The 26,697-nt window shown below is 36.5% G+C and overlaps 2 protein-coding genes across 2 annotated transcripts in view; both read left to right on the top strand.

Moving 5' to 3' along the window:
* Window positions 1-361: 361 nt before the first annotated feature.
* LOC109040127 (malonyl-CoA decarboxylase, mitochondrial) lies at window positions 362-10,305 on the top strand. The gene is made up of 10 exons (XM_019055941.2): window positions 362-913; window positions 1,689-1,817; window positions 2,450-2,599; window positions 3,622-3,777; window positions 4,700-4,892; window positions 5,782-5,885; window positions 6,174-6,318; window positions 7,114-7,326; window positions 8,464-8,569; window positions 9,182-10,305. Exons 1-10 carry the CDS (start codon window positions 602-604, stop codon window positions 9,297-9,299), a joined length of 1,626 nt encoding a protein of 541 aa, XP_018911486.2. The 5' UTR covers window positions 362-601; the 3' UTR covers window positions 9,300-10,305.
* Window positions 10,306-14,056: 3,751 nt separating this feature from the next.
* The window catches only part of LOC109040033 (probable E3 ubiquitin-protein ligase HERC1), a 30,038-nt gene continuing 17,397 nt past the window's right edge, over window positions 14,057-26,697 (top strand). Inside the window, exons 1-8 of the mRNA XM_019055795.2 lie at window positions 14,057-14,654; window positions 15,422-15,664; window positions 17,034-17,205; window positions 17,618-17,794; window positions 18,497-18,741; window positions 19,753-19,971; window positions 21,249-21,474; window positions 21,985-26,315. Coding sequence (XP_018911340.2) covers window positions 14,517-14,654; window positions 15,422-15,664; window positions 17,034-17,205; window positions 17,618-17,794; window positions 18,497-18,741; window positions 19,753-19,971; window positions 21,249-21,474; window positions 21,985-26,315 — 5,751 coding nt within the window. The 5' untranslated portion in view covers window positions 14,057-14,516. The remainder of the gene's footprint in view (window positions 14,655-15,421; window positions 15,665-17,033; window positions 17,206-17,617; window positions 17,795-18,496; window positions 18,742-19,752; window positions 19,972-21,248; window positions 21,475-21,984; window positions 26,316-26,697) is intronic.

Genomic DNA, 26,697 nt, shown 5'->3' on the forward strand with positions numbered 1-26,697 from the left:
CTGTGACAAGTCGTGCGTAGTAAATAGTGAGTAGAGTAAGTAGCGTGAGTAAACATGCTCATTCATAACATAATTTGTGAATGAAGGGGGGGAGGGGTGAAAATTCCCCGAACGTTTGTAGAGCGTTTACCAACTTAGACATTTATGAACTTGGCTTTTTGCTCACCGAGGTAACTAATCATGAGAATATACTTTGCTACTTATGAAAGTATTTAGGAAAATTATTTTGTTTTTGCATATTTTTAAGATTATGTGGTAACTTTGTAACGTGCATGAGAAGTTCTTGATTCTTGTGGCTATCAGTTATCGTGGTAAGTTGAGTGACTTCAACAAGGCATCACTGCATAATATAAACATAACCTATCATCATATCATTCTCAAAATTTCCCTGCATGGAATTGCATTGCCACAGAATTTTCTTTTCATCCAGGGTTTGGTTTTTGTGTAATTTTCTCAGAATTCTAACGTTGACCACTAATTTAAAGCAAATCATAATTACAAAACCTTGATCTCACATCTTTTACTGTTCTTTATTTAACAGTGTTTTTTAGTGCGTTGTGTCTAAGATTGAGATTTGAAGCTCAACAGGTGAACTTGAAGAATGAATTGTAGTTCAAAAGTTTTTTTCAAAGGACTGCTTCCTAAATATTATGTGAACATCTTCCGTGGATCAGTTTCATTAACTTCAAAATTAGACCTCAAGCATAGTGTTCAAACTCATAGTTTCCGTGTCTTTTGTGATGATAATAAATTCTTTGACAATCAATCAAAGTATTCAACTCACTCTAGAAATCTGTTTTCATCTTCTAAATCTCTAAGTGTGTTTGGAAGTAAAATGTCAGCAGAACAACTTTTCAACTGTGTTGAATCAATCCTTGCATCGCAAGACAAACACGTCTCTGCAACACAAGAGGCAGGTGCAGCTTAAATACTATCCTATTAATCATTACAATATTGTCTTATTTTCTATGAAGAATTTTCCGAAGTGCTCAAATTGTCGAGATGTAGAGACCATCAAGAATTAAATCATTGCCCCTAGCTCTTGATAAACAGCTGTTACGCGTATTGAATGCAAAATGTTCAAGTTCCCAATATCTGCCGACTCATACTTGGGAGTCAGGTATTCTTATTATCAATGGAGTCTTAAACATGAAAGGTCACTAACATTTCACCCCGGTCATAAAGTTTGCTGTGCCCCTATCCTAGCAAACTTGGCTTGAAGAATCATTGGTTGACTCTCTATGCTTTAGGGCTATTTATCAATCCAGCTAATTTTCAGAAATGAATTAAGGCCGATCGGAATGTCAGTATTCACAGTTATGGTAAATACTAGAAGCACTGAAGGCAAGACATGCTTGAGCATTACATTCTTGTGCTCAATTGTACAGTGTTAATAATCTAGTTCAGATACGAGGAGACATTAGCAGCAGAAACAAAAAGCAAAATTGTCCTACTTTACTCTGGAGAACATATGCTTGCTTAAATTAGAGGCCTATTTGGCTCTGACAGCAACTGTTGCTGTTTCCCAAAATTAATTTCCTCCCTTGTTGACCTCCCTGCACCTGAAAAAAAATTGTCATTCATGACAAATCTTCAATGCTTAAGTTTTTCTTTCACAAAGCTGTGCTGAACCTAGTGACTATGTATTGTACCCTTATTTATTGTAACATCATCATTCTCTTTTTCAGGTTGCAGTCAAATCATTTTTTAGTCACTATACTGTACTTGATCAAGAGGAGAAATTCAAATTTTTAAGAAAACTTGCTTGTGACTTTGATGTGAATCATGAAGCCGTTACTAAACATATACTTAATACGGTAACTCATCTTAAATGAATCATGTCCCTAATCTTATCCCACGGAACTTGAATTTTCAAAGTTGCTCAACTAATGTCTATGATCCTCCTGTTGATAAATTTTAGCAACTTAGAAAAAATAAAAAAACACATAAAACTAAATTTAGTTCTTCAAATCAAATGCATTGAGCCTATGCGATGGCAAATTCTTATTGTTGAAAGAAGGACTGATGAGGAATTTTTTTTGTTGGCAGGCCTACTGGAGCTCTGAAAAATAAACTAAAATAAAAAACACTAACGAAATGTAAATCAATGGCCAAAGTGCAAAACCACAAATCTCAGTTTGCCAGACACTGCAAACTTCCTGTCATATTTACTTTTTTCACCAAGAAACTAGCCAAAGTAACTTCTTGAAAATTATCCTAATTTATTTTCTCAGTTAGCAAAATATTCTATGAACATTTCAAGTCATAAAGTTGGTTCATTTTTCATCAAAGAACTAAAATTGAAGTGGAGGCATGTGGTTTCACATTTGAGACATCAAAATTGGCTTGTGACTGCTGGGGTGCATTTTTTTCTGGAGCTCTGTTGAAATCTTTTCTTTTTTTCCATATTTTTTTCTTCAATTTTTTGTGTGTTTTCGTGTGGTTTCAGAAAACCCAATCCATGGATCAAAATGACCTCACAGTAATTGAAAATAAACTAAGGACCCTCCTCACTCCCAGCTACTTACTCCTGTTCAAAACAGTTGGTCGCTTCCAAAATGGGGTGAAATTTCTTGTTGATTTGCGAGAAAATATCTTGGTGAGGATTCAATTTTTTCGTCTGCAATGCCTCTACAAGTTGCATGTTCTATAATTCCACCTCATATCAATCAATAGATTAAAATACATATTGTTATGTTCGTCAAAAATTAGTCATTTTCACTAAAATGGACCACTACATAAGTTTTGAACTAGATGAAAAGTCACATGTTCTCCCCTTAAAATCTTCATCGAAAAGTATTCTTGCAATAGAAAGTTCAGAGATCAACTCCTGAATAAGACATATTGTGAGCGAGTATTTTTACCACAGATCAAAAAGAAGTTAGTTAAATTGTATAACTTTTTCAGAAGTTGATCTCCAGACTTTCTGTTGTTTGATACGACTTCCCTGTGAAATTTGAATGGCAAACATGTTGTGTAGTGCTTTCATTCATACCTTGTCTCAGGGTCCCTTTATACTTACGACAACTCACTTTTGTTGGGCCAGGATTGGGCTGAAAGTGGCCTAAAAAAAAATCCAATTCTGATTGGTTCTCGCTCACCGAAACTATGCACAAGATTGTATGTGAACAAGAATGATATACCTAATTGTGGTTTATCAAGAGTAAATTGTTATTTCCATAGGTCCAAAATGAAAATAGATTAAGAAATTATTCACAAACCAATCTCATTTTCTTTTTAATTGATCAATTTGTTGATGTTGTTGTTTCTGTGTGACAGACATCGCAGGATTCCTGATCCTTATCCCTCAATATCGTTCGTTTGAGTGCACTAGTTTCGGCCTCCATTCGGCTAGTCAGCTGATAATCGAGTTGTCGTTACTCTGGGTATAAAGGGACTCTAGTCTCAGGGTCCACTGGTAGCTCTGACTCTACATATTTGCAAAATATTAATAAGGGATTCGGAAGATTCACTAAGACATGTGAAGCCTGCAAGTAGTATAATTTATTTTTGATGTTTCGAATTTCGTTCATTGTAAATCAGTTTCTAATTTGTTAGTATCAGAATCTTTGATTAAACTATACAGCCATTTTCCTTTTCATCATCTAATTTTATTTACAGCAATTACAAAGCAAACTCACTGCTATGGCACCTGAAAGTTCCCCCGTGAAGCAAATGAATCTTACTCTGAAGAATTTAATATCTGACTGGTTTAGTGTCGGATTTCTGGAACTTCAACGTATTACGTGGAAATCTTCTTGCCAAATGCTTCAGAAGGTACGGAAACATTTTATCCCTATCCCTATCCCTCAGCAAGGCAACAGGCTTGATCACGTGACATGGAGAAACCGCCATGAGAATGAGATGAAACTAAGGAGCCCTCAAGAAAATGGAAGAAATTTGAGGCACCCTCTTAGATTGCTCTCAAAATTTGCGATTTTATAGCAAAGTGGTGGAAAACTTTGATTTGGGAGGTAAAAAGTATTAGTAGATTTTATTTTTGAAGAGGGAAGTGATCATAAATTTAGTTTGAAATTGAGGGAAGGTCAATTGAATCTTGGCGAAGACTTGGAACTCTGCATTCTTGCCTCCCTCACAGGGTTTCTCCCTTTATTTATTCCTACTTAGCTCAGTTACACCAGGTACCTGTAGTATTAACAATGAATGGTTAATATGTTTCTATTACCTACTGTTAGGTGAATCTAAAGCAGAAATACGAAAACATCCTCCAAATGTTTCATATAGATTCTGTTCCCTTCGTTTAACACTCACCTTGTTTGCGTTGCCAGGTGTCTACAAGTCCAAAATATAGTACTGATTTTTTAAGGGGGGTCCATAAGTATTGAAAAAGTGCAGAAATTCCGCATGAGGTCCGGAATTTTTCCTTTTTTTGTCATTTTTGTCTCAACTTGCCTGAGAAATTCAAGTTTGTGAAATTTTTCGAATTTTGTCAAATGGTGGTACTGAAAAAGTACTGCATTTTTCTGTTGAGGAGGTACTGAATTTCTTGGGAACGTACTGAAAAAGTACTGTAAAAGTACTGTAAAAGTACTGATTTTTGGCCAACCTTTTTAGTAGACACCCTGGTCGCCTGCGAATCTCTGCAAAACCAATTGTTGTCTGTGAGATAGAACAATAGGCTATTCTTAGCAGCCTTGGCGACCCGTCTCTCTATTTACATATATAATTTTCTTTGTAGATTTCAGAGTACGAAGCTGTTCACCCAATGCGCAGCTGGACGGACTTGAAACGGAGGGTTGGTCCGTACAGACGTTGTTTTGTCTACACCCATTTCGCAATGCCCGATGAGCCTCTTGTTGTTCTTCACACAGCCTTGTGCAAAAATATTGTGTCTAGCACCAGTGAAATTTTCTCTTCTTCATCTAATTCAAGTAAGATTGCACTTTAAAATCTCTCCTGAAACATTTTTTGCATCAATGTTGAATGTATCTAATGAAGCTCATATTATCATCTTTGTATAAGAATTCCTGTTGTGCCTTGTCTGAGTATATTGCCTGAACCTCTTTAAGGCATTGAAAGACAAGGGAAATTAAAAAGAAACACACCAAACACTACTAACTTATTCCCACTTGTCACAGTATCCGGGGATGAATGCTGGTTTTGAAGCACCGTGTTAGAGTAAAATCAGCTGCTATTGCTTCATTACGATGTAAAGTAAATAGAGTGTTCGAATTTGGAAAATCTTTTCAGAAACCAGAAATGTTTCACAAATGCACCATACCAAAAATAGAAGTGTACAGTGAAAGTAAAATGAATAAAGTAAGGTCTGGCAGGTCCAGGTAGAAGAACAAATCAAGAAACGGAAGAGATAAACTAGTACGTACTAAGGATACAGAAGATGGAGAAAAGATGAAAAGATTCCTTACAGAATTTTTATAAGCTGAGAGTTATTTGTATAGTTTTAATGATGTCAAAGTGGCATGATCAAGTAATCTAAGGAGCCAGCATAAGCAATGTTCTCTCTACTTTGATGCAAAAGAGAAATTCGAAAGAAAGGTAACAGAGCAATAGAAATAATTACACTTGTACTTGCACAAGGCAATACTTCTAACACCTCTGATTGTCTTCTTTTTTTCATGTGTAATGTGATTGGCAGCTGCGGTTGTGACATCGTTGTCTTTTTTCAAATTCATGTGTAAGTTACAGATAACCAAATCGGTGGTTGGAATATTTTTCTTCTATCAAAATATATAAGTCTCATTTTTTCTGCTTGTCATTTCAATTGTACCCAACAATTTTGTTTGAATTTTTTCTTCATAGAGCAGCTGATAGACAGCAGAGATGAGCCCGCAGATGAGGAGAATATGGAAAACATTAATACTGCTATCTTCTATTCAATTTCTTCAACTCAGCCTGGACTGCAAGTAAGATTTCTATCTTCATTTCGTATCCTAATATTTTCAGGTCCAACCAGTTTGGTCTCATATGTTTTGGAGCCTGGAGTGTGAGGGAAAAATCCATAAACTATTGGCATAACCATGGCAATGAGGAACGTCTAATGAAAAAAATTAATGGAATTACTACAGGCTCAGTTCACTGAATTCCTGCAAATAAAGGCATTAAAAGTTAGTAAAATTGTTTGTTTTTTTGTTCAAAATTTGGTATCATTGTAATGTTGACCTAAAGTTCACTTGTTTTGCATTTTTTCACAGGGGATAGAGCTTGGAAATCATCTCATAAAAAGGGTAGTCCGTGAAGTGCAGTCAGAATTACCACAAATCTCTCAGTTTTCAACAATTTCTCCTATCCCTGGGTTCACATTGTGGCTTATGGACAGATTCAAGCAATGGGAGAGTGGTTAGTTTAATCAAAACATCTGAAAATTTTGATGGCTAATCGCGGAAAATGCATATCTTAATGATATCAACTTTTAAAAATCTTCAATTACATATATTCTTCTTGCGACATTTAAAAATCTCCAATTATGACCAATTTTCTTCAAGAAAAACTTATAGAAATGTTTCTTTGCAATTTTTTGTCATTGTTTTTAGAATTATGGTGAAGTAAATGTATGAAAAATTTCTATAGAAACTTTCAGTAGGTTTTCCTTTGAAAAAGTAGGACTTGAGTGGAGACTTACCATGTTGCGATCCGAGATACTCATTTTTCAACTTGAGCTGTCGATATAAAGGTAGAGGAAGAGACCCTTATAATGCTACTGGTAGGGAATAGAACACTAGTTTCTCTGGGAAAGTTAAAGAAAAATATTGTGAACACAACAAAATTTGTAATTTTAAATGTTTTGGAATCTAAGAAAAAGGAATAAAATAAGTGGGGAAGACACATACAAAGAATAAAATATGAATGTGTAAAATTAGGAAAAAACTAAAAATAAAGCTAGAAAGACCGGAGAAGTCTGTACTTACGTATGTTCTTGCTGTCACAAATACATAAATGAAAAAAAAAAGAAAAAAAATTTAATTTTCATTAAAACAGTGACTTCAAATAAACTTGCATTATGCGTTAATCTTATGATTTCAAATTATAGAGCACGATAATTAAGAAAGAAGGAAAGAAAGCCAGTCAACAATAACTTCATCAGTTTTACTGGAGAAACCTGATAATTCTAACATTTTGTATGCTAATTTACAGGAGCGACATTCAACCAATTTCCTGTGGATGAGATAAAAAAATTTCTAGGACAAGATGATGAGTCTTTTTGGAGGAGGCTAAGACAGCTATTTGCAAGCAATGCTTGGTACAAAGAACCAGCTTTACGTGAAATATTAGAAGAACCTCTCATGAAATTGTGTGCTCATTACCTATTCAATGAGAAGAAGAGAAGTTATGCATTGAATTCAGTAGGTAAGAGCAGGATCCTCCTTTTGTTTTGTCTTTAAGTATAGTCCTGCTGTTCTTTCAATTATGAATGCATAGCTGTGGCTAAAGTATAAAACTGAATATCTTAGATTGCGATGCTGTGAGTCTCCACTTAGTTATATTTTTTAAAAGGAAAACTAGTCAGTAGTTTTCATTGTTTTCAGTGAATTTCCTCCACTCATTCCAAAAATATCATGGTAGATTGAAAAGAAACATTTGGATTAATATTCCTTGAGAAAATAAAACATAGTCACCAATCAGAGATTTTCACACATCGCAACCGAGGTTAAGATTTTTTGCATTTTAGCCATTGATATGGAAAACTGATTTATGTCGATTCAAGGTTAAGGAAAATGTAGCTTCTGCTGATCCGGGGCCTTTGTTTGTTTGTTTGTTTGTTTGTTTGTTTTTCGCTATCAACCATTCAAACATTTTATTACTCATAAGAGCTATCGTTTTGGGAAAATTTTACATTTGCAAGGAATATTTAATTTGCTTATTCCCAAAACGCATCTGAATTTCCAATCATTAGGCATGATTTAAGCTGTATCATTGTTACCCTCCTAGTTAAAATTAATCTCTGCGAAGTGCTAAATTCAAGCCTTCAGGTTGAATATTAACATTTTAACACCCTCTAATGACTAAACCAGTATTAGATACTTCTGTATCGATTGAACAAATTTAACCAGAATCAACCTAACTACTTTTCATGCTGCTCAATTTTTTAATTTAAATTATTTTAACAAAACGCCTTGGAACTTTGCATGAATTTTCCACAACTCACACAGACTATACTCACAAAATTCCAAGTCAGAGTCTTGCTTAGTTTTCCTGTACAAAATAAAACATGTTAAGAAGTTGGACAATTCCTGATGTAGGCAGGTTAATATTGGTCAATTCCGTCCAATTGGCATTCAATTATTATCAACACCCTGGGCTATGTCTTCTTTTTACCATTAAAATTTCTTGGCTGCATAGAATTTTGTAGCTTTCACTTAACTGGATGAAATTATTGCAGCAGATGTTTTTAGAGAAGCTAATTTTCTAGTCAAATGTTTCATACTAGTCTCAGATTTGTCTACTCTTCTTTAATAATGGTAATTGTTATGGTATCATTTTCAGCAAATTTTCACTTACGAAATGGAGCTGTAATGTGGAGAATCAACTGGTTAGCTGACGTTTCTCCCCGAGGTCTCTCCAATTCGTGTGGAATTATGGTAAATTACAGGTAAGTAATGGTTTATCTAAATAATATTACATTTTTTTTTACCTTTCATTTATTTTAGAATAATATTAAATCAATTCTTTTGATTTTTTTTATTTGATTAAATTACATAAAATTCATTATATTAAAAAATCTTAAGGACCAATCCAAACCTAATGTTTGCCAATCCAACCTGTTTTCTTTGGCCAATTAGACGCTCTACATGGAGTGAAAGCTGACACCCCGAACTAACCAGAAAGTTCTTTATGATGTGTAAAAGTTTATTTACGTTGAACAAAGCTGAGAATACCATGAAAAGCCTTACAAACTACATTTCAAGAAATTAATCTTGGTGAAAGTAACGAGGCGTGTACACTCAATGGCAACATTACTTTTTTGAGGATAAATCTTCTCTACATTTTTTAACATTACTTTGGTACGTCTTTACCCTTGTTAGTATTTTTTTTTTTTTTTCACCTAGGTACTTCTGACCAATCCTCGTCTCTAGAAAATTAATTAAATGAAATAGGTTCGCAAGAAAAATATTTTGGAATTGTTTTATACAAAATATTGCCAAATATTTTTGGTCTGTTAAAAGTATTCCGTTATGTCATACTTTGTGATTTTTTTTTCCAGATATTTTCTCCCTGAAGTTGAGGCAAACAGTGATAATTATCTGAAAAATCAAGTAATTGCAGCTTCTGAGTCAGTGCAAAAATTGGCTTCTGATAGACTGTTAACTGCTAAGTTGTGATGGAATGGGTACAATAGTTGTTATCTTTTCAGTTCATCGTTTGCATGACATCCTTTCTGTTATGCTCTCTGCACTTTTAGTGGTTTCATGACTACGTGGCACCAAACACTTAAAGAGGCTGTGTTATCATTGGCCATCATGATACGTCATTGTGAAGTGTCAGCAGAAGCAATTTTAACTTATTGCACCGTCAACCTTCTCCACATCGGAGTCAATACAAAGGGGATCCCAGAAAAAACCGGAATTTTTCCAGAACTTGGCAATGGTTAAATATTTCCGGATTCCACTGATAGGAAGTGTAACCAGGAGCTATGAAGGGGTGTTGGGCTACATCACAAACGTTGTAGCACATTTTCTTCCGTTTTTTTGAGACTTAATTTATTGGTGAAGCATATTCCCTGAAATATTAATTCATAAGTTTGACAGAATTAGCCGTGTCATGCCTGTGAAAATCACTTATCTTAAAAAACGACAGGCTCGCTGAACACTGCTTACACGAAGACTCGCCAAAATGAAAGAAAATGAGCTATGATGTTGCAATTTGGCCGAACAACTCTTCATAGCTCCTAATTACAAATCCTTGTGGTGGAACCAGGAAACTTTCAACTGTTGACAAGTTACAACAACATTCGGATTTTTTGGGTCCCCCCCTCATATGTTACATATTTTCTCTGCCTATGTAGGCATTATTTATTTGTTAAAGGCTGTGATTGTGATTTAAAAATTGGATCAATGTTAATTAGAAATTTTATTCAATTTTTCATGACTATTGAGTTATTTCCATTTGGAAATTTTTGTCTTTCATAAACCAAAAATACTATTTTTTTTTCTTACTTTTTCATGTTTTAATAAATATTATCATTCAATGATAATGAAGTCTTGCGTGTAGTCTGTTCTGTGAGAGGATTCTATTTGTTTTCCTCCACATCCATTTTCAAAAGCCTATTTTCTTTATTGTTTCATGTTTTAATAAATATTATCATTTAATGATAATGAAGTATTGCGTATAATCTGTTCTATCAGAGGATTCTATTTTTTTTTTCTGCATCCATTTTCGAGAGCCTATTTTTTTATTGTTTTCATGTTTTAATAAATATTATCATTTAATGATAATGAAGTATTGCGTATAATCTGTTCTGTCAGAGGCTTTTATTTGTTTTCTTCCGTATCCATTTTCAAGAGCTTAGTGCTCAACAGAAATTGTGTGAGCTGATCAAAGAGATCAAAATATTCAATAAACCTTTGAAAGCTTGACTAACTGGGCAAACCATATAAATCGGCTGCACTTAAAAACAAAAAGAAAGGGGGGAGTGAGAGCAAGATAGAGAGAATCTTTTTTTTTGCTTCAGCATGCACACTTTAAACACTTGATGCTAAATAGGTGAGTCATTGAAGCCTAAAATATACCTAGGTAGAAAAGATGGAAAAAGTGTACTTAAGGTTGCATATTTTTTCTTTTTCTGATTTTTAAAAAACTTAATAACTTCCGCCGTGCTTTTACCTTCATCACATTTCCCCAAAAAAGTGAAAGTGTTTGCACTTAAAAGCGTGATCGCAATAATGTTCACCAAAATTTAAGGGTGCTTAAAATATTTCTAAAAAACCATGCCTTTTCAATGTTTCTATTTATTAGTACCATTTAAAAAAACGTAAATGAAAAAATAGGTTTTTTTGTCTTTCTCCATTTTAAAGAAAAATAAGCTACACAGAATTTCAAAATGAGGAAATGCAAATTCCGCGAGTTATAGAATACCTAATCGTGCCCAACACAGTGCGGTCGCCGTAAAGCGTATGATAGCGCCTACTACTGAAGGTAATACTTCACGCATTGCGTACGGTGCGACGTCCAATGAGCGGCTTGCAAACTTGCGCAAGATTTAGATTGCATAGCTATGCAACGAGTGGAGCAAACCGATGGTGAAACTGCAGAAATAAGTATCTCTGTTTGCGACGTTGCAAACTTCCTGTCATTTATTTTCTACATGGGAAACTGCTGAACGTAATTTTTTGAAAATTTCAGTAATTTCTCCTCTATTTATGTGCAATATTCTGCTGTGAAAACTCCAAGCCATGCTGTTGGTTCGGTCTCCTTTTAAAAAATAAAATAGGAACGGAGATTTTGAAACACCGCGACGGAGATACACATTTTTCCTATTCCACCGTCGGAACCTGGTTTGGTTTGATTGGCCTGCTTTGATCAGAGTATGGGAGTCGAGTAGGGGAAAGGTTGAGCATCTTAGGCCACATCAACTGTCGTAGATTTTGGAATTTTGAAAATTTGAGTTGTAATTCAAGTTTCCCGTTACAAAGTACCACCTTGTATGCAATTCTACAGTCGCATATCGTAGGATCAGGACTCAACACAATGATAAACGATACTAGTAAATTTGCGTACTTTAAAGCGCCTTCAACTACGTTTGATACTGTGCAATACTTCCGAGGTAGAATAGTTGCTCAGAGCGCCTTCGACAGTGTCACCTCGACTGGATGGCAGACCGTAAAAGATACTGCTGAAATCACGCAGAAGCGCACATTTTCTCATCGCCAACGTTCACATAAAAGACGTCCATAACTCAATTTGCGACGTTGCAAATTGTCAATGTCTACTTCACGCGGGCGAATCAATGTGAACAATTTAAAATCTGTCGTGACTTTTCCGAGATATGGTGACAAACTTTCAGGTTGAGGTATTCGTTAGCTTTTATATTAAAGAGGGAAAAATAAGTAAGTATGCGTAGGAACCTTTGGATGAATAACAGCGGACCGAAAGTTAAAGTAGGTACCAAAGTAAACGGGCCAGAAGAACTGAAAAAGCGTCGAAACAAACTGACTGACAATCAGTATTATTATCAGCCCCCTTTTGCGTTATTATTGCTTTTACGTTGTAATGATCATATGAACTTTGATTAAAATACTCCGGATGATCAAAAGAGGAAATAAAGAAAAGGAACAAAATTAAATAAGTGAATAAAAAATAAACACGCTGTTTCTACACAAAAGAATTTAAAAGCGCGCCGATATTAAATTGCCGATAAAATAGCTGAGAGGACAAACTGAACAGAAAGGAACTGAACTGAATATCTCAATTGCAAAAGTGGATGATTTCGAGGGCGCCAAAATATCATTTTAGGTCTCTTTTGCCTCTCGGATTTTTGAATTTTGAAAATTTGACATTTACGTCAAAGAATAGCCCCTGCCACCAAGTTTCACAAACAGTTTTATCCACATCCACCGTCGTGGATTTTTGAATTTTGAAAATTTGAGTCAACTTTTCAGTCAGAAAGTGCCACCTTGTATCAAATTTCACAATCTAGCAAACACGAGCTGTATAGCATGGGGTCAGTAAGACGACACCGTGGTGAACGATACGAGTCAGTTCAGTTTGCGTACTTTAAAGCGCCTTCAATTACGTTTGATACTGTGCAATACTTCTAAGGCGGAATAGTTGCTCAGAGCGCCTTAGACAGTGTCGCCTGGCAGCAGATCACGATTTCCTCTGAAATCGCATTCTAGCGCGTGCACGGTTGCACAATTTCTCTTTAACAAAGTTGAAATAAAAACATTCATACCTCAATTTGCAACGTTGCAAGTTTTTCCATGCATGTATTAAATAAAATAGGCACTGGAACTAGAGTATATAGCTTTGAATTGATGGCAGAAGATCAGACTCCAGCACGTGCATCTTGAACAATTCTCCACATTCCTTTTCAGCGCACTTTTTCAATGGTTCAATCAAGTATCAATCAGTGGCCGGAAATTTTAGAGAAAGAACTTCATTGCAAAGGATGAGATTTAGTCGGCCAAAAATGTCGAATTACTTGTTGTTGTAGTAGAATTTTAGTGCAATCATGGCCGGATTTAACTGCCGCCTCTTGGCCGTTAAGATTTTGTCGCCCCCACGACTTGTCGCGTGTCGCGAGGGGGCATGCAGTTTGTAAATTCCGCACACAATATTTGTTTACGCAGAGTTTTAGACTTTTCCATCACAAATTTTTCGATCTGTATCAGTCATCATCTTGTGCACCTATAAAAATTGCCACGTTTGTGGCGGCGCCCTGTAAATTCGTTTTAACCCCCCCCCCCCCCCCCTCCCCCAGCTGTGAATAAATACGGCCATGAGTGCGAAAGGTCTTGTCCAATCTCCGCTCCTATTTTAATTTTTTGAAAAATGACAAATCTAAGAATATCATTTCTTGCGGAATTTTTACAGAGTTTTTTCGCTCAGAGAGGAAAAAACCCGGAAGTTTTCAAGAATTTTCGTTAGGTAGTTTTCCGTTTAAAAAATCAAGTATGACAGATATACGTGATCGTAAAAAAAGTCACCTAAAGTTTCACCGTCGAAATAAGATTTTTTAAGCAAACAAACAGATCAACGACGACTGAATGTGTGATGCACAGCTGAAGTAGTCGCATCAGGTATGCGTACCCCTTTTTCATGGGCCTTTAAAATTAAGATTTATTTTTTTAAAAAAATGCAGTAATTTTCATTGGTGATCTGTGGCCGGAGAATGTTGAGAATCGCCGAAAAGGAAATAAAATTGCCCGTTCTCATTTATGATGTACTTACGGTTCGTTTCATAAAATGCCGCCATTGCCGCCATTGCCGCCATTGGTGAACGAGTTTTGAAAGGTGATTGGTCGATGAAGCTCTGCTCTTTGCGACATCAGCGTTCCTAGCGGATACCAATCGTGTTTGGCAATTTTACAGAGATATTTGGCAATGCTGATAGAGGGCAAATTAAAAATAGAATATTTTTTTGGTTATGTTGTTTTTTCGACATCGACAATCGACATACATATGTGCTGTCCACTCTAGTGTTTTGCGTTAATTCGAGCCGTAAAATGTTACCGAGACGCAAATGCAGTTTCCTGTGAGATGTCGTGCTTAATGAATCATGATTGATATGATCAATCGGTCTTAGTCCCCAAGTTTGCCAGTTTGTGAAGTCAGTATGTAACTTTTCAAGTGGCTAGCCCACCTTTCATCATGACGAGATTGTGTATACAACATAATTTCTCCTATAAATCAACGTGTACAGATTCTTAATTATTGCCTCTAGCCTATTTTATCAAAATTTTAGTATTTTGACATGTACATCCTCCAAATCACCATTTGCTCTAACGCTCAAAGTAATCACATCTTTACCATTCCAAAGTGTGCCCATTATGGCTTGTGTGCTTGATTTTCTCACTGTTTGCTGAGTAATCTCCCCCAAAATGTCTTGTTTTCCTCCAAACAATGTCAAGTACAAATGGCAAGATCATTTGAAGAGTATATGGGCTCATGAGAAGCTGGAAAACGCCGCAACGCGAGATGGCGTCCAGCTTTTGTATGACAGACTCCTAGAAAATAGGGTAAGTAAATCCCCTCATTTTTAAACATACATCACAACTCAAACTTACTAAGTCTGTATCCTACTCTTATCCTGATATGTGATGAATGTAGGAAAACTTTCAACTCCGAGATCACCTTACCTTAACCTCTACCGAATTATAGAAGGAACAAAGTTGAACGAGTTAAGAAGCACAACAGTAAAAGATACCTCAACATCTTGTAAGGACTGTGCTCATACTTTCAAATTTACTTATTTTCTGTTTATGGAGGTCATTAGGGTATGTCATTAATTTTTGTACGCATTTTTTCATCTACTCACAAGGTTTCACCGGGGCCGTAAAAGTGCTACTCAGAGTCCTCTGTCCTGTGACTAGATTGGGCATAAGAGAAAAGTTATGACTGCGTGGGTTGAATACAGTTCAGTAGTAACTCGAGTCTCATATTTTCTTTTGCAGTATGAGGTTTATTAAATCATAACATAAGTTAATACCCAAAGAAGGAGGTAAGTACAAAAGGTCCTCCTGAACAATATAGTTCTACCATTTTCCTCACCAAGTTACTCCCGTCTAATGGTGACTAGAAAAAGAACTTCATACTGTGTGTCTAAAGTATATTTGCATATAATGAAGCACAAATTGAATATATTTTCTCTCTGGCATATAGCGGCATTTACGAGATTGGAAGTATGTAGTACGAAGAAGGTACTTGAATCTGTTTTGTTTGATGTTGTTGCAATGTTTTATTGACCTTTTCATTGCAGGTACCTAACAGTTCCTTTTTTTTTCAGGAACTAACCATTGCTCAGCCATCGTCCTCTCTAACTGTGCAGAACCCATGCCCCTCTTACTTGACTGATTACTTCCTAGATGTTGATCTAGAACAGCACCTTATAAACCTGCTACAAAATCAGTTGAAGCTTGCCAACAATTTTATTTCGGAATCTTCCTATTTTATCATTTTACGACAGCGTCTCACTGTAATTGAGAGGATAGTTCATGCGTTTGTCAGCAAATACCATATCAAAGAAAAGGTAAGTTAACACATTAAATGCTCAAAGACCTCAAGGTGTGTAAGAGTGCCTATAGGAGATGGATTAAAATTGAATCGGGACGTGCGAAAACCGCTAATGTCAATTTTTCCAGTCTTAAGTTTTTTTGTGTTCATAATATTTTTCGGAGTTGGTTGCAACCCTGAAAGTGGCGTTAAAACTCGCCTTTGGGTTTCCTTAGTCCCAAAATGAGTCCTTTCATAACTTTTATGGTTGTATCAACTCTTTAAAAGTATTAAGAACTCAATAAAACTTAGAGCTTGAAAAATGAACATTAGTGGTTTTCGCACATTCTGATTAAATTAGGGCCTTGATGCAAGTGGAATTGTGCATCACAGACTAACATCATCCACTTCGAAGGTATGGTATTGCTTAATTGCAGTTATAGGTATGACCATTAAATACGGTAATACCATTGAAGAAATACTCACGGTCAGTTTGGTCTGGTAAGATATCCTGGACATCTGTTAGGGCAAGCCAGACACCTTTCAGGCGTGGGGTCCGTTACTTTGTATCAAGGTGTCTTGTGGCTTGCTTTGTCAACCTTCATCTCACGATGTTTTCGCTAGTCTTTTCTTTCTATGAACTACATTGTCCTCACTGCAAAAGACTGAACGATGACTCAAGAAATAGAGAAATCAACCAAACCAGAAGTCACCAGAGGCACCAGTAAATACCGTAATCAAGTTGCTTTTTTTCATCAGAGCATCTGCAGTTCCAGAAAGTTTTTAAAAGAAGTGAGATATTTTGATGGTAGATTTAAAAGTCATGAGATTTGCTGCTAAGATTCCAGGACACCCTAGCAAAGTAGGTAGTAGGTTACACTGCAGTCATCGTGGAAAACCTAACTCATGATTCAAAGGGCCATGAACTTGCACTTGAGTTGCCTAGTTAAATAGACGGCTCCAAAAAGAGCTTAGGTCAAAACTTATCAACTATTCCCCCCCCCCTCCCCCCACACACACACACACACACTTTTTTGTCAGCCAGACAGAAAAGTGCGTTGATAATTGAAATTTATCAAATAAAAGTGTTTGTTTTATAGCCAAAATTGCGACTAGATTTGCCTGAAACAACTTTCTGCACCCCTGAATTACTGTATTCTTAATACTAAAATTATATGTCGCTCAAGCACTGTTTATACCGATAGTGAAAATTGTATTGGATCCTTGCTCCTCAGAAATGATCCAGAGTTCTTTTTTAATTTCTAATTCTAATTTAAGATTCTTCCTGGCTTTGCTTGCCCTGCATAGCACTATTTTTCTGGACTGTATTCTTATCTAAGTATACTTTAGAATATACTCATTTTGAAGGGCACTGTACTTAAGTACTTATTTTTTCATTTTTACAGGTAAAATTAGCCACGACCACTTCCGATCTAGCCGCAGATCATGCAGAGAATGGGGAAGGTTCTGAGCGAGCAATCAATGGTTCACAAGCCCTCTTGAAAATGGGAGTCAAAACTGGCCTTACTCTTCTTTTTGCTCTTTTAAAGCAGAGTTGGGAGCGGGATTCCCCATCAAGTAAGTCAAATTTGATTTTTCTGCATTCAGATCTTTTGTGCTCCATAGAACATTTTCCTTTCATAATGACAGAATCAGTTTTATGTTGAATTTTAATGCATGTTTCCGAAATCACCAGAATTTTGTCAGAGGTTAAACTGCAGCGAAAGCTGAAAGAACTGGGTCTCAGTTGAACTAAAATTTTTAACGTCCATCATTACAAGCAACAATCACTTAATGCAACTCGAGATTGAGTACTTGTGACTCAACGTTTGCTTTCAACAGATGTACATAGAAGTTTGTTCAATTGTAAATACCTTAATATAAGTACAGCCATCACTGTCCAAAATTTGTCGCTTTTTAGGTGCGTTTTGAGCTATTGCTGCTCGGTAGCAGGAAGATTTGCCTTTCATCTCCTCTCTTGTTTTTCTAGATGATACGAGTTTAACACAGCAAGTGTTGGTATCTGCACTCTGTGTTGTGCAAGGGCTCCCTCCTCTATCCCTCGCAAACGAGACTCAAATATCAGGTTTAGGTGTCGAAAGTTTAAATGAAATCAGCCACTTCCTTCAACAGACAGCCTCCTTGAGCTCAGGCGCAGGAAAAGAAGGTACATATTACTTTATTGACTCAACTCTCTGTTTAATTAACATGTTGCCCGCCATGCCGGTCGTATCAACTGGCATTGAAGGGTTCTGCAAACGCCATGCTGGTTGTTTTGAATGGAATGCCTCGCTGGGATTTGCTCGCTTTGCTTGGCTCTCATGAGGCCAGCAGTCGTTGAAGCCCTGTAGAAAACTTGTCCATGAAAATAAGCCTGTGATTTACAGCTGGCTCCAAGAGGAAAAGAAACCAATAGTTTATACAAACCACAATGTTTACCAGATCGTTTGGAAAGACACCTTACTCATGAAGAAAATCAAGATCTCTCTTCAAAAAGAACCAAAAATTGTTGATTTGGACTCAGGATCCAGGGAGAAAACTGTGCAAATCACAATAAAAGTCTTAAAAAGTCCTTGAAAATTCTTCAGAAAGTGTTCGAAAATATTGGATTTGATTATTTATCCTTGAGACTGGGCAAACCAAGTAATTGTGATGTACGTAGCAGAAGATTTAGGAAATTTTTGCCGCCATTGAGCCGCGCAAATTTTCTCTTGTGCTTTTTCATTTTATTTTTAATATTGTACTTCTTCTTACCTTATTAATTCATAGGAAATCTGCTTCCCAAAATACTTTTTAATTTTCCAAAATTGACTTATTCGCAATTGAATCTCTTATAAATTCATTCCTATTCTGAATTTTCTTTTTGTAGTTCAACGATTGGCAGCAGAACTGAGTTTAGGAATAGCAATTCAAAGAGGCTCTCTTCGATATTTGTTGGAATGGATTCAGATGGCGATGAAAAATGAAGAAGGTGTCATTTCTGCTGAATCTTTCACGCAGATGGTCAGCCAAATGAGAATCAGCATCAACGAAGAATCTTGTCAATTTGAGGAGAATTTATCAACCACTGAACTGATATCATTGTACGATGCCGCCATTATTCTCATGAAGGATGTAAGTTTTCTTCAATTTGCTCTACTACTCTATCTGAAGTCACATTTAAGAAATATTTCACATCAATCTATCACCAAGACTTTCTCAATTTTAAGTAAATCTCTTGAAAGAGTATCCTCCGCAAAAATACTTGATGAGGGATGTTCACAGCCTTTTTCTTTTGCATTTTTCCTTTGTGCATTCTAACAAAGGAAAATAGAATAGGAGTCATAACATATCGACGGTGAAACTACCAAACCACGTATCTCGGTTTGCGACGTCGCAGACTTCCTGTCATACTTTATTTTTTAAATGAATAACTACTGAACGTCCAGTCTTGAAAATTTCTGTGATTTTTCCTCTTCGTGCGGAAAAAATTCTGTGAAAATTTCAAGGAATGATATTGATTTGGTCTACTTTAAAAAAATAAAATGTGAGCGTAGATTTTTAAACACCGCAACCGAGATACGTGGTCTGGTAGTTTCACCGTCGATATACTGTTCAGTTGTCTAATTCTGGGTGTCTACAGGTCTGATAAAATGGAAATTGTCTGGGAAATCAGGGAAAAATCAAAGAATTCTTATGAAAAAGATTGGAAATTTCCTGTTGTGTGTTCTCCATAACTGTGCATTTTTTATTTTCTATACATGCTTGCAAAATAGCTTTGTGATGCACCAAGAAAGAATTAAAATAATTTAAAGTTAATCGAATGATCTATACGTGAGGAAAAATTGTTCAAATATTTCTGTCCAAAAATGGTTCATTTCATGTGCTACGTGTGCAAATTGTTGATGTGAAAAATCAAGCATTTTGATCATTTTGCCAAGAAAAAACATGAAAAAAACAGGGAATTTTTTCCCCCGAGTCTCTAAACACCCTATGATTGCAACTTTTATTTGTTCTTATCCGTAGGTATGTGTTTTTAAAGTAAATTGTAATTAGCAAGATTTTTTTGGGGCCTAAGTCTTTTACAGTTCCATTAAATTTTAATCTTTTCATTTTACTCAAATGTGTAATTCCCTTTGTTTATAGCTGGTCAATTCTGCATGTGAATACACTCATTCATGGCTTGGAAGAAATATGGTTCCGTACGGTTGTGGTCTGCCATCAGATGAGCAAGCTCCGTCCGTTTTGCAAGATAAATGTCAGGTGTATGTATGGGGTAGCAATTCATCTCATCAGCTCACTGAGGATGTTCAGGAAAAATTATTAGTGCCAAAATTAGCGCTCTCTCTCACGAATGTGCAACAAGTAAGTTACGTTTGTTTTATTCCATCAGAATCAGTTCGAATTTTTATCCAATGAAAATTATGTGATAAAGAAGACATGAGTGCAAATTGTCTACCTCCATCAACCCATGAAAACATTATGGAAGCGTCTCTAAAAGTGTAGGATTGAGTTGTTTTTCTGAAGTTAGAAAAAACACTTGAAAAAAAAAGCAAATCCCTGGCACATGCAAGAGCTTCATTGTACAAGGAAAGTGTTAGAGAAAAATCCTTCAAGAGGAAACAAAGAAAGAAATATAGAAAAAATAAGATGTACCTAGGTGTGCGCTTCAAACTATGAAGAGATAAATGATCTAGATAATTTTAAAAAAAAAAAAAAAAACATTCATTTATTAAAAGGAGTGAATTTTAGATTTGTTTTGCTGATTTTATTTTTTATGATAAGTCGAGCATCATATCAGTTGCATTGAAATGATAGATCGGAAGGAATAAAAGTGAGTAGTGAAATGGAATCATTTGTGACAAGTTATCAGTCACAAATGGGTCAAAGGTTAGAGAGCTCTGACGAATTTCCGCATTTATAGAATATTTTTCCTCGTATTTTTTTCAAAATTTATCTACCCTCAGCAAACATGAGTGGCCTCAAATCACAAAATGTTTTTCAATAAGATAAGTTGAACAACGTTTTCATCATAAATGCTTGGCAGAATTTTTTCATTTCCTAGGGATTTATGATGTGTCTAGAATGTGCTTATCGAAGTATCAAGAGTTATTTCAGAAGAGGTTGAAGTACTTGGATGTTGTAGAATATTTTAAAATTTCTTCCCAAACAGCCTATTCTCCACCCAAATCTAGACTTTTGTTTTTTTCCCCCTAAGAAATATTTGTAGAAATTGATGCAAGCTTGAAATGGTACCTATTAAGTTTTACATATATCTAGGAAGGAACAGTGAAAAAGTGTCTTAAAAAATTACTACTATAAGCTTAGCTGGGAGGAACTGAGTATCTTGCTATGATCTCATATCATTCGACTTCTATATCGTACGAGATCTTGCAACTTTCCATTTTCGTATTTAATGCCTTTTATTAAGTGAAGAAGAATTATTATTTAATATTTAGTAATGGTGAAGTCAAAGATGGAATCATAATAACCGCAACATCTCTTTTTGACAAGAGTGTCTCTTTAATGCTCCTGTGATTTTATTTCTTGAAGCTTTTAACTGCATTTATGAGTTCCGAAATCAATTTAATTACATTTTCTTTCCTTGAGTTATGACTAAAAATTTCTTTGTCCCTCGCTAGGTTGAAGCTGGTCAATACTGCACTTTTTTCATTCATACAAATGGAACTGTCAGCGCCTGTGGGAAAGGTAGTTATGGACGCCTGGGTCTTGGAGATTCGAGCAATCAGCAGACCCCCAAAAAGCTGCCTATAGAGGCTAGAATAAAGAAAGTTTCCACATCGAAAGGAAGTGATGGCCATTCTTTAGCACTATCAGAAGATGGTCAAGTTTACAGCTGGGGAGATGGTAAGAGTAACTTTGGTCTGAGTTTTCTAATTCATCAATCGACGAATCTTAATAAAACTTTTATCGAGTGATGACAATTAAAAATTTCTGTTCGCATTTCAAAAAATTCAACTATAAGTATAAAAATGGTCCTAAAATATCAGTAAAGCCAACACTAACAATAAGTACAGATTATTTTTAGAAATGAGTCCTGTTTTGTTTTTGGTGTGTGTTTATGTGCGCTTGGGCAGGTGTACTTGCTCGAAAATAATACGGGTAGTCAGCTTTGTTTTTTAAGCAAATTAAAAAGATGAATGGAATTAGGGATACTTATGAAAACATTCGCAAAAAAAGAAACGTTTTGTAGTGTGTTAAAACATGACTTGAAAATTGGAATTAAAAGGTGAGGTATAACACATCCTACCGCAATAGCTGTCTTTAGTCATCATATATCGAAGAATACTTTTTTTCTCACTTAAAATGTATCTTTGCCTTTCAAAAATCAATTGAGTTTTGTTTTTACCTTTTCAGGTGATTATGGAAAATTAGGACATGGTGGGACATCAACTCAGAAACAACCTAAACTCATCACAGGAGTCTTGAGTGGAAAAAAAGTGGTTTGCATTCATGTTGGTTACAGGCATAGCGCAGCTGTTACTAGCACAGGAGAGTTGTACACATGGGGTGAAGGTGAACATGGGAGATTAGGCCTAGGAGATTCAAACAGTCGCCCTGTTCCCACTTTGGTTCATGATATTGGTGGTGTCGGATCTGTTGCATGCGGCTCTGCTCATACTCTCGCTCTCTCCATCGATGGGAAAACCCTTTGGTCCTTTGGCTCTGGTGACTATGGTAAATTAGGCCATGGGGACTCTGCCAAAATATACCGACCTAAAGTGATCGAAGCCCTTCAAGGAATGTACATTCGAAAAATTTGTGCTGGCAGTCAGTTCTCAATGGCACTCACCTCAAATGGCCAAGTTTTGGTTTGGGGTGGTGGACCATGTCTTGGGTCAGGTGCGGCAGACACAGTTTTTTCCGCTCCAAAATTACTTGATGACCTGTCTAACACTCGGATTGTCGACATATCTGCTGGAGATTCTCATTGCTTGGCACTTTCACACAACTGTGATGTATATGCATGGGGCAACAATTCGATGGGTCAATGTGGCCAGGGTCACTCAACAAGTCCAGTTGTAAGACCGCGAAAAGTGATTGGCTTGGACGGAGTCAGAACTCATCAGATTTCTGCTGGAACAAATCATAGCATAGTTTGGACTGCATTACCAACGGAGCGACAAGTCATAACATGGCATCGACCATTCTGTGTGGACCTTGAAGAGCCCATGTTCTTCCTGATTAGAAATTTCCTCCAGAAATTCTGCTGCGAAGAAAAGAACAGCGATACGTTAACACTAAGCCGAAAACACGAAGAGTTTGTGATTCTCTGTCTAAGACTTTTGTCTGCTCATTTGTCTCTTGCCTATGGTGACTCTGCATCTTCGTCTGTTCTGGGGTCGGAAGCTGCACCATTGCGTCACTTGTTGTTCAAATTAGTCGATCTCCCTTTGCCTGCATGTGTTGAGACTGCTGTTACGGAGTGCCTGGCAGTTGGAGCTCCCCTGTTGCTGCCACCATTGCGTGAACGCTTAGAACTCTTACAGTCTCTCCTTCCGCAAAACTTAAATTTAATCAAAGGACAGCAAATGCTCCTAAGTATCATTGTCTCTAGTCTCAAAGAACACTCACATATTGCAACAATTTTGGGATATGCTTCGACCAGCCCATTGTCTGACTCTGATATGCAATTGATTCAAAATCTAATTGACACACTTATCAAGAATCTTAGTTACCAAACTTTGCAACTCATCGAGGATGAGAGTCTAAAGTCAGACGAAAACCAAGCTGTTACCCTGCCGAAGTGTTCCCAACACTTGTATGATCTAATGTGTTCAATCAACATGCACATCTTAGCCGATTGTATAGCAAATTTTAGTTCAAATTCGCAAAGTTTATTACTCTTACGTCACCATATATCAATCCTGTTTCCCTCCATAGTGGAGGTCTTGAATAAAGCTGTGTCTGTGATTTCCAAATATCCACGGTTGTCATGTGTTCTTCACAGTATTATCTTAAATTCAATTGCTGGGTCCATGCTATCAACCATTGTACATAGTTTATTGATAATGCCGATTTCTTCAATTCAGATATTTTTACCAAACCTACTTGAGATTTTGCCTGTGTATGATCAGTTGAACAGAGTTTTACCTTCAAATTCGGACAATTCTTCAGAAACTGCTCCAACCGATGAAAGCACCTCAGTAGATGATTCGTGGACTTGGGCTGTTGATCTCGAGCGATCTCTTGCACTTCTAATTGGGCGGTGTCTGAATCACTTGCTTAGTGGACAGCCACTGACATATGCGGAGGAAGCTACTTATCGATGGCTAAATAATACAATGTTATTTAGTAATGGTTTAGTGGAGCTAGATGAATCAGTCGACATCACAAGAAATTCTGAAAATTTTAGTTTCTCGCTTTGTTATTTAATTCAAAATAAAGATAAAGCCAAGCAAGAGTCAGAAGTCCTAATGAAATTGCTGTCTGTCTGCGACTCTCCTTTTATTGAAGCTGTTAAATCAATCATCTTTTCACATAGCACCAAACATGACCTCTCTGCCTCAAGTTTTAATTATTTACACGAGTCAATCGTCAGCAACCTAGTCGAATATGCAGTAAAAAATGACTACGATTACAATACAGACAACAATCTTCTAGATTTAATTTCAAAACTAGTCGTTTTGGTCCTGATGAAAATTAATGATCTCACAGATTTGGACCGTGTTCCCAGTGGAATGAATGATGAAATCTTTCAAGCTGTCTTCAAATTGCGAGGCAAGTTACTGTCTTCCAGTACAGAATTAGAAGTTGTCTCTCATGAGCCGGAAGAGCCAGACAGCGATCGAGAAGACCCTCACGATGAAGTAAATCTACACCAAGGTGTTATCGAACCACCTCCGATTGAATCATCAACATATACTTTCTTTGCTGAGAAACAGTTCGTAGACCGTTGCAGTACAATTTTAGAACGATGCTACTTTTTTATCGTAGCTATTCAACCACTAGCAAGAAAAACTCACAATCAAGAGACCTGTCGAACTCTGTGTAATACTTGTATTAGTTTCTTGCTAGACGAGCCCTATGATGATATAGCATTAACTCCATGGAGCGAAGTATCAAAGGGGTGGAGTACCAAAATTGGCAATGTAGTCGCAGGATTAAAAGAGCAGTGCTCACGGGCAAAAGTTAGACTGTCAGCTTTGAAACAGATTTACTCCTTGCTCCAAGAACCAAGTGAAGTTAAAGATGCTAACGGAGAAAACTTAAAACTACTTAATTGTGTGTACGAACAGTATCTATGCGGCTGTTTTGGATTCACGAGTGACTCTTCATCGTGTATTACACATTTACACCATTATTATCATTCTATCAAAACTGCACCAACAGTAATTAAGAAAGAAATTCGGTTGGTTGTCCATGAAATATACTCTCTTCTCGTCAAATCCTTGGAGGCCGGCATGCAGTATTTGATGTTCTATTCGCTGGACGATTCTAAAGAAGTGCAATTGCAGGTGCTAACTGTTTTTGCTTTAAGCATGCACTACTCGGCGGAAGATGTTGTTCATGCAGTTAAGTGTGGTATTTTGCCTCTAATCCTAGAACTTTCAAATTATGTCTTTTGCCTGGATCACCAGTCTGTGCTCGTGCAAAGCTCATCTCAACTTTTGCGAATCATTTCTACAGCTTGTAGTATGTTTGCTGATGAATTGGACACAACAACCAAGAAGAAGATTGTTGAACACTTTGAAACTCTCCTTGCGTTGACTTCTCCTGAATTGATCAGTGAAGAGGATTGTCAGCCCTACAAGGATGAAAACTTTGCCCTTCCGTGTAGTAACTCAGGCCTCTTGATTGGATTATGCAGCAATTTCTATCCAGCCAACGTAGATGAGAAAAATTTAGGAGAGTTCCTCTCTTTCTTGAAGAAAATTCTGAAGAACAAATCAATGCTTACATTTTTTGCAACTCCGAAGTGGATCCATGGGCTTGTGAATATATTAAGCATGTCACCTTTCAATCTACCGAAGGTTGAGGCTCTGCGACCCAAGCTTTTGGCAATAGACCTCTTGTCTATCATATTACCTTTTTCTGGGGAGGACTTTTGCCGTGAGAAAATCATAGACAAACTTCTAACTGAACTGTCTGCTAACTTGTGGATCATACCTGAGAGCGTCTCTTCTCAGACAGCATTGAAACGTGAAATGGAGCTTGATAAGGAGCTAGAAAAATTGTCCTCACCCAATGGGCTCTTAACTTTTAACGAAGATAATATTCCTATTTTAGACATAGCTTTTGATGCAGATAAGTGCCTAAGTTGCAATGTTGAATCAAATCAAACACTTGTCCACTGCACAGGAGGTAGAGGCTATGGATTAACCAATGTTTCCTTTTCGTCAGGATGCTATTCCTGGAAGTTTCTAATTGTTAAAGAGCACAAAGGCAATGAGGGGACTTGTGTAGGTATATCAAAATGGCCAGTAAAAGACTTCAATCATCGTACAACAACTGATATGTGGTTGTACCGTGCGTACAGTGGACATCTTTATCACGGTGGAGAGTTGGCTTTTACCCTGCCAAGCTTTACTCAAGGAGATTACATTGTTGCTGTGCTGGACATGGATGCCAAAACTCTTAGCTTTGGGAAAAATGGTGCGGAGCCAATTTTAGCCTTTGTAGATATCGACACAACAGCTGAACTTCATCCATGCGTCATTTTCTATTCAACAAATCCTGGTGAAAAGGTAAGCTACATGGTTTACTTACCCTTTCTGAAAGAAAAAATTAGTAACTCATAGAAGTCAATAAAAAAAAAAAAATAAAGAAATATGTACTTCTCATTTAATAAGGTCATAATTTTGCTATGATCATTATACAACTGAAAAAATTTATTTTATTGACAAAGCTAAAGTGACTATAATTTTCGTTTTTATTTTGACACATTTTGAAATCTAGCAGTAAAACAAAATTTCGTAAATTTTTCCATGTATCTTCTTGAGTTGACGAAAAGCATTAGAATGTTGCACGTACATGTGACCAACAAGTAACTACTTTTCTCGGCTGCACACTTGCCCAGTCCATATCCTTCTAGTTTCTTTGCACTTAATTTCAAACTCTATTTAATTT

Source organism: Bemisia tabaci, chromosome 2, assembly GCF_918797505.1.
Source record: "Bemisia tabaci chromosome 2, PGI_BMITA_v3".
Lineage (NCBI taxonomy): Eukaryota > Metazoa > Arthropoda > Insecta > Hemiptera > Aleyrodidae > Bemisia > Bemisia tabaci.